Genomic DNA, 8772 nt, shown 5'->3' with positions numbered 1-8772 from the left:
CCGTCTGCAGTGAGGGGCAGGGGGTGCTGACAACTACTCACAAGAACCTCAATCGAGAAACTGCCAACAGCCAAGATTCCTGACTGACTGAGGAAACGGTTGTTTAGCTTGAGTTCAAATCAAACACATTTGATCTTTCTCTTTTTTTTTTTTCTTGCTTAGGAATGGTCAGGTGGGATCAGCGGGTAGAGACTGTTAGGGTCCAACTTTGTTATTAGACAGACAATTAGGTGAAACTAGAGCGTGGCCTACGAGCATCCCACCTTGGGTGTGATGGGCTTGGCTGGGGCTCTCCCTGAGACGACCTAGGTGCGCTGGGGGCAAGCAGTAGGTACTTCCCTGTCACTGGTCCTGAATTAAGGTCCCAGTGTGATGGGAGGGATTCTGTGATGCCTAAAGTGCTGCTCCTCCTGATTTGGAGCAGGAGCTTGAACCTGGGTCTCCCACAGCCCAGGGGACTGTCTTTACCACCAGGCTCTTGTCTATTCGGGGGTCTTTGCCTGAACAATTTGGAAAGGTCTCAGTTTTGTCCCAATGTGGAACAGGAAATTTTTTTGAAATCTTGAATGTTTTCGTTGGATGTGAGCCATTTCCTACCCAGCTCCAGCATAACCCCTCGATCCGGGGCACAGTGGCTGTGAGAACCTCCTCTGACACCCTCTGTAAGGTAAGGGAGGTCCCGGCTGCATTCAAACTGTGTAATTGTGATTCTAGTCTGCTGAACTAAAGCATTTCCTGGAGTTTCGGCTAAATGTGCTATTTTCACTGTGTGTTGGTCTTCTGGGCTCTTGAAAGGCTGTTGCCATCTATCCTAGAGATGGATGCATTTCACTGGCAGAAACTTTGTTTTCATGTGTGTACACCTGTATGGGTTAAACTGATGTATAATTCTGCAAAACCCTGGCCTCCCAAATTCACACCTCCAAACAAAGTCCCTGGGAGTCCTACATGTGCTGTGGAGGGCAGATTTTGACCTCCGGTTTGTAACCTGTGTGTAGAGTTTGAGTGCTTGGAGATGTTCGCACCGCAAGTGCGGTACAACTGTCATTCACTTCTGATGTTAATGAGCAGAACCTCCTGGAGGCAGAAGTCACTGCACGACTTCCAGCCAAGTCCCCCACACTGCACATCCTCCGTCTACAGGAACCCCGGGGAAGCTGAAGCAGCGTGAAGGAGGAGCAGGTCGAGCTGCTATTGGAAGTTTTCCTGATTTCTGGTCACTTCTCAGATAAGAAGTAGCCCCCTATGGTGGGATTGTGACAGGCTTGGGATATTGCCCTCCCAGTGGCTTTTCTTCTGAGAAAATGCAAGAAAACCAAGAAAGCTGTTTGAACTGAAACACAAAACACACATCGTGCGCTTCACTTTGTAAGCATGTTTAATCCTTACACACGACAACGGGAAAGCCTCACACACATGTCCAATAGGAAATGCTGACAAGAACTAAGTCCCCAGGTTATTAACTCATTACTCCTTCCACTCCAGCTACCTGCCCTTAGCTGTGAACACACTTACCAGCATGTTTGCTTTTTAGCATGAACCCTAGTCTGTAATTTCCAATACTAAAGGCATTTGACTGATGCCCAGAGGCCTGCAAAGGAGCACAGGGCTTTTAAAAATTGACAACGTGCTGAATTTGACTGTTCTGTCTTGGTAGAAAACTGGAAGTAAAATCTCACATTTTTGTGCAACTCATTCTTTGAAAATATAGATCTGAAGTAGAAATCTGGATCTTCGGTGTTGAAATGCTAGAGGAAGAGGATTATGTTCCATCACCCACAGCCTCTGTTTCCTGTTCTGGTTTCTGTCTCAGGTCAGTCATTTTGGCTAAGTAGTTGGAATTATTCCATAGTTTTTCTAAATCTTACTTTGCTTCTATCCTCGGGCGGTTCCAGTTCTTCGTAACTTAGATCAAACCAGCCTGAGACGGTGACAGTAGCATCATCAGTCTGTAACCTATGAAGGCCCTCTGAAATCTCCTTCCATTCATTTTATATGCCGAGTGACTCTCTAGAGTCGTGTGTTGTATACAAAGCGTGCTATGTTGTGATCAAAGTCCTGCTCAAGGCTCATCGCAAATTTCAACAACCTTGTGGCTAAAACTGTGGAACAAACTTCCTGAGAGTGCTGCACATGAATGGGAGAGTGCCGTAATCGCTTATTTAAATTGCCCCTCTCTCCAATCAGGTTGCAGCCAGGTCTTGTGCTGCGGCTCCTGGCACTGGCAGATTCTCACTGGAGTGTTGGTGCAAAGGGAGGAGCGCTCCAGAGGGAGGGCTGGGGCTGGTGCTGCAGCTGGGGTAGTAATGTGGCCAGGTGGAGTGTGCCTGGGGGTACATCTGCACTGTACACCAAGCCTCGGTTCTGATTCAGGTTTGAGGCCAAGCCCCCTTTCCATCCACACACAAATCGGTCTGACTCGGGTCAGCCAGTGCTCAGGACCTAGGGCCCTTTTGGGCGGAGTGGGACAGAACCCGAATCCCGCTGTGACTTTTGCAGTGCGGACGCAGCTCGCGCCACAGACCCGAGTCAGAAAGGCTGCGTAGTGCAGTGTGGACGTGTTAGTGCGCCGGTGGGACCCAGGCCCAGCGATTGTAAGTGCAGGTTTACGATGCAGTGCGGGTGCTCAAGCCTGGGCTTGGAAACGTCGAATCTACAAGCCTGAGTCCCACAGACCCAGGTTGACAGTGGTGTGTGGATGTACCCTTAGTGACCCCTTGCTTCTGCATGCGTGCCTCTGGGCCACTGGTGGCCCTGCCTCTGGGGCCGTGGGTGGCTGGCGGCCCTGCCTCTGGGGCTGCTCTGCTGTACGCTAGGGACCCAGCCTGGCACACAGCCAGCCCAGCACCAGTGTGTCTTGTGTGCCCCTAAGCCCAGTCTGCAGAGGATGTGAATGTGTTACGTGTGAGTCTGTCTCTTTGGGCACATCTGCACTTCAATACAAACCCGCGGCACTGAGTCTCAGCGCCCGAGGCCACTGACTCAGGCTCCCAGGGCTGGGGCCGTGGGGCTAAACTAACAGTGTAGACTGTCAGGCTCGGGCTGGTTCCCAGGCTCTGAGACCCTTCCCCCCATGGGGTCTCAGAACCCACGCTCCAGCCCAAACCCAAACATCTGCACTGCAGTCAGATAGCCCTGCATCCCGAGTCCCGTGAGCCTGATTCAGCTGACTTGAGCCAGCTGCAGATCCTTTATTGTAGTGTAGACCTACGCTTGGCATCTCCACAGCCTGGCCCATGATTTTAGCTCTGAAGGACATTGATTCAGTCCTAACTATTGGACAAAGATGGTGGTCATCACAGAAAGGCCACTTCTGCCTTCCCTTATGGAGCTGCACTGTGCCGTGTGTCGGTGAGAAGCTGGGGCTACAGGGATCCCCTAGGGCAGTTAGCCTTCTGTCTGTGGAGAGCCCTGGCGAGGTATGTCTGGTTAGTACCGTGTAGAAAGTGAATGAGTTCACAAAAGGGCACACTGGATGCTTTCAGATACGGTCTCCCAGCTGCAGCCAGGCTCTGCAGTCCAGCCGGAATCCATTTCTGACTGATCCTGTTTATAGAATTCCTGTGCCGGGCCCGTTGCTTCACTTGAGCCTCCACAGAGAGCAGCCTCCTGTCCGATGGTGGCCGGTTGCCAGTTTTCAAGAGATATTAATGGAATGTTTGAAGCAGGTTTGCAGGGGGCGTTTGGGAGTAGAAAGGCAGTAAATCAAACCAGGCCAGCCGGCACAGAGCTGAGAGAAGAACAGGCACAGATAAAGATTGAAAACAAACCCACCAATATCTAATAACTAAATAGGCAATTACTTCTAGGTTGGTTTGGTTTTTACAGTTTAAAAGGTTTATTTCAAGTCCGTGCAAGTCTGCTAGTATTAAGTATGGGACTTTGAGAACATCAGAGCTCTCCAATAGTGGGTCCCCTGGCCAGCAATGGGCTTCGGGCTTTGTTGTTTTAAACACCCACACACACTGAAAATTCTTCTCGGGAAGATAAATGAGGCTAATTTCTTGGACGGGGAGGAAAGAATGCACCGCTCACATAGTGGGGGAGGGGTCTTGCGGCACCATCAGGGACTTGTGGAAACTCCCTGAGCTGGACATGCTGTTTGGGAATATGGGAGACGAAATTACACTGTCCTGGGTATTTACTGATAAAAAGTAACCAGGCCAACCTGGTTTAGACTGCGTGCGCCCCGGTCACGTCCTCAAGCACTCGAACAGAGGCTTGGTGCTTCATGAGGCTTAAGATACTGTACAGAGTGACTGAGCGCTAAAATACCATTTTAGGCCCCAGGCCTGTGGCAGGCACGCAGGCGCTCTTGCTCCGTTACACTGACTCTCTTTTAAATCCTTATTGCAGAAATGTTTCACGCCGTATCGCGTTCCCGGGTACTAGCTGAGGGAAAACACTGCACATTTAAGTAGACCCTGAATGACTGAAGTGGTTTTATAGACATTTGAGATGTGCTGGGACATTTATTTGCATCTTTTTCGCGTGCCCAATATGGGAAGCGCTGTCCAGACGCACAGGACGACGTTCTGTATCCCGAGGAAAGCCTGTGTTAACCCGATTAATGCTAAACTACAGAGACTAAAGCTTGAGATATATATAGGAATGCTCCTACTCGGGGCATCTCAAAGCATTGTACAAAGTGACATCACAGGCTGATGGTGAAGACACTACATTTAACAGCAACTCACACAGGCAAGGACATGAGAACCGTTTTGTAAGTAGGAAATACCGACCCAAAAGTGGGATCTTCAGCTTTCACCTGGATGCCAACGAGAAACCAGCAAAAGGGACTTTGGTTTTGTCTGGTGTGAAGGATAGTGCTGTTTGGAGCAGTCTTTCTCTCCACCCATGCACTGCCACGTTAATACAGATTAACAGCCTGAGCCCTGGCACAGAACTCGATAACCTGATCTTTTCACCCCTCAGGAATGCTACCGTCCTGTTAGAATCCTGTTACCATAGCCATTGTGGTAATTCGCTTTGCAATGCCAATAGCAAGATGTAAACAGTGTTTGTCAATAGTTTATTCATTTACAAAATCATGGCACATTCCTGCAACTAAATCCATTGTTCGCTTTTCATAAACAGATTACAGAAAAAATGCTGAAACATCTGATCCACGTCCAGAAAATGATTTGTCCAGTATCTCTGCCAAATGCCAAGCACACCAGGCGAGTGTGATCCAAAGTAATTTGTCAGAAATAGCATGTGGCATGCCAGCAGTGTTGACATCAGTCTCTTCGCACCTGTCTGCACTTGCCAGCCCAGGTGGTACTGAGCAGCTGATTAATTCGCCGTGAGTGAAGACGTCAAGCAGGGTTTGGTTGTGAAGCACTGTAAAGGCACACTGCATCCCCTCAACCGCCCCTTCGTATGTTGCTATCCAGGTAGGGAACCAAAGCATTTTGCAGTCGCAGTTCCAGGGGTTGTGGGATAGAAAGACATATTTCAGCTTTGGCAGCTCTGCCAACAAGCGCTTGGGAAGGGAACTTAAATTGTTTTTGTTCAAGTGAAGGAATTGCAACTTCTCTAAATGGGAGAAGGCCGCGTGGGAAATGGATGAGATGTGGTTGTTGTTCAAATACAGCTTTCTCAGGTTAAGCAGGCGGTTGAAAGAGCAGTTGACTCTGGTGATTCTGTTGGCCTCCAGATGCATGGTCTTGAGCTGGATCAGACCATTGAAAAGCTGATTAGGCAAATCAGATATACGGTTGTGTCCTAAATCCAACACCCCCAGCCTGTTTAGCGTTGCGAAGGCATCGTTCTGAATCCTCCAGATCCGATTCTTCCGGAGGTTCAGCTCGTACAGGGCTTTCAGATCCCTCAGAGAATCTCGGCCTATGGCTTCGATGTGGTTTCTTTCCAAAGACAGTCTCGTGAGGCTGGACAGGCTTCTGAAGGCTTGCGGGATGTAACGCAGGTTATTGGATGTTAGGTCAAGCACCTGTAAAGAGAGCAAATACGAAAACACCAGTGGGTGGATTTCGAAGATATTGCAGCTAGATAAATCCAGGCTGATGAGGCTGGAGAGTCCCCTGAAAGTATTAGCATGCAGGTGTGTCAAGCGTGAATTCCAGCCGAGATCCAGCTCCCGTAAATTGCTGAGGGCACTAAAGGTTCCTGGGTACAGGAAGGTGAGGTTATTGCGATCCAGCCAGAGGCTGCGGAGGAAAGTCAGATTTTGGAAGGCGTTGGCAGTAAGAATCCTTAACAAATTGTTAGACAGGTTTAAAGAGACGACAGATGCTGCTAGTTCTGCAGGAAGAGTTGTCAGTCCGGCTTTGTTACAGTGTATGGTGTCGTCAGGAGAGCACTTGCAAACGCCAGGGCATGCGGACACATTCACACCCAGGCCAATCCTCGCTGCACAGGTAAACAGAAAAATAATAAGAAAGAACATGACCCATCAGAACCCCAACCCCACATCAAATGTTCTGCAGTTCCTAAAGAAAGGGTGGGAGAAAAGAGCACATACTTTCTGGAGAAGCGACTAGCAAACACTGCAAGAATAACTAGGCTGTGTTCTGAACACCGGTGAAATTAAATTAGGCAGCTTAAGTCGGTTGCAGCCCAGTGGGAATCAAGTTCTTAGGCAGACAAAAGCTGCTTAGGCATTTCTGTTTTGTAAAGAATACTTCTGGGAAATCAGAAAGTTCCTCAGCCGTGCGCTGCTTTCAGATACAGGGCTGGTTTTTCTGCCCCTCTCTCTAATGGTAGGAGGGAACAACAAGCTTTGCTATAGAATCTGCTCTGCAAAACCTGCCACTTCCTAGTGCCTAGACCTCTCTCAGAGCAGGGTGTTCTGTGCTCTCAGACCTGGCTTGGCAATTTCCCTGAAGTACCAGTTGTCAACGGGCAAAAGCTGAGGCCACTGCAGGCCTGGAGAAATGCGGATACAAATAGTGCTGCTGTGTCGGATCAGGGTTCAATGCAGACGGCCCCTGAGTGCAGCCACCCCACAGGCAGCTCCTTGTCAAACTGTCCTGCCACCTCCATGCACAGCACTTGTCCCAGGTGCTGCTGCGGCCGTGCCCTGAATACACCTCTGGCCACGCGGCTGCATTACTGCATCGTACCGTACTGCAAGTGGGAAGGGATTGTCTGGGGAAGTAGATGCTGCTGCGGCAGTTCCAGGCCTGTGGAAGTGGGTCTGCGATTGGGAGAATGATCGGGGGCAGATCACCGAGCGTTCCCTCACGGTGTGACTGAGCTGGGAAGGCTCACCACAATGCTCTGACTGCAACCCCGACCTCCTTTCCTCACTGGCATTGCAATGGGGTGCAGTGAAGAGATGCAGGGAAAGGCGGGGCGACCAGAACTGGCCTGGCACTGCTGTGCACTGTGGACAGTAGAGGAGTAGAGCCGCTGGGGCAATTTGTCATCCGCAAATGCAGATTAGGTGAAACCAAAACTTTGTGCCGCAAGGTATCAGTTGCCTCCAAACCTTCCTCCGAGCTGGGCGCTCGCTCAGGCAGCCTCTCCTGCTGGAGCTGTTCCACTTGGTCTAAGGAATTAAACATTCCTTGGGTCAGACGGGGAGACCCCAGCCCAGGATGGCCAATAGCCCAGTGGTGAGGGCACTCCCTGGGGATGTGGGAGACCCAGCATCAAGTCCCTGCTCTGAATGCGGCAGACCGGGTGGATGCCCTAACCACTGGGCAATAGGGCATTCTGGGGTGGGGGGCACTCTGCTCTGGGTGCCATGGCCATGCTAACAGGAACTGCTTTAAAATAGCATCTGTGTCAACTGTTTGCTAATGTGGGGGGCCGCCATAGTAAGTGGGGAGCAGACGAGACCCCCTGGGAATGAGCCAAGTGCTGCAGAAGGGGGTATCCTGCTTAACGAGACAGTTGAACTAAATGGTCTAATTCAACTCGACTTTTTCTTCTCGCCCTTCCCCTTCAAAGGCTCTCCTGTGGCTCCAGCCCCGGGGAAGGAAATGCATGGCGCTCATGCTGATACCAGACCAAAGGGGAACAAAACAACAGCCCATCTGCCCCAGAGGCGCGCAGACACTGGGTTCATGCTGTTGTATCCATCCAGTTCCCGGGCACCAGTGCCTGTGTACCGCGCTGTGCTGACCATCACGTTTCACTTCTCTCTGCCGTTTTCCTCAGCCTCAGTTTGACGCTGATTCAGCTGGCAGGCCAGCTTGTGTCCGAGTGATGGATGCTTTTGGCAGCCTGGAATGCACTCTAATGTGGAATGATCCTGACACAGTGACTGCCTGAGATAGGGCCTGAATGGTTGACTCTTCATTTGAGCAAAAACAGATGCATGCTTCTTGGGACTCTACTCTGGCACCAGTTCTCCAATGCCCAGCCCAGCCTCGCATCAGCTGTCCACAGTTTAGACTTTGCAATGAGCAACCTGGGAGTGGATCCCCCAGTGACTTCAGCTGGGCTCTGCATGGCCGTATGAGTTCATTTCCATGACCTCACTGCAAGACTAGGGCTTAGGATGTAAGTTTACACTCTATAGTGCAAAGGGACTATTCCTCCCTCTCTGTTCGGACGGCGCCTGTGGGGTGCTATTGGAATTAAAGCTTTGAGAATGACCAAGGTTTTGGTTTAGTGGCTGAACCAAAAAATGGTGGCCGGGATGGGGGCGGTGGGGAGGGAGAAACATTTCAGGATGAACACAACATTTCTTTTGACCTGAAATAAGACATTTTGTTTGAGGGTTTTTAACTTTTTTACAATTTTAAAAATAAAATCGAAGTAAAATTTGAAATGAAGAATTGTTTCTAATTGAAAAGTTTG

The 8772-nt window shown here is 50.0% G+C and overlaps 1 protein-coding gene across 1 annotated transcript; it reads right to left on the bottom strand.

Moving 5' to 3' along the window:
* Positions 1-5098: 5098 nt before the first annotated feature.
* On the bottom strand, positions 5099-6409 carry LOC141993675 (uncharacterized). Its single transcript, XM_074963215.1, has one exon. It carries the CDS (start codon positions 6407-6409, stop codon positions 5099-5101), a length of 1311 nt encoding a protein of 436 aa, XP_074819316.1.
* Between the last annotated feature and the right edge of the window lie 2363 nt (positions 6410-8772).

The sequence above is a fragment of the Natator depressus genome, chromosome 9, assembly GCF_965152275.1.
Source record: "Natator depressus isolate rNatDep1 chromosome 9, rNatDep2.hap1, whole genome shotgun sequence".
NCBI classification, from domain to species: Eukaryota; Metazoa; Chordata; order Testudines; family Cheloniidae; genus Natator; species Natator depressus.
This window is presented reverse-complemented; position numbering and strand designations above follow the sequence as displayed.

What these genes read in the sequence shown, in the direction of transcription:
- LOC141993675 (XM_074963215.1), bottom strand. Translation starts at nt 6,409, where the DNA reads ATGTTCTTTCTTATTATTTTTCTGTTTACCTGTGCAGCGAGGATTGGC.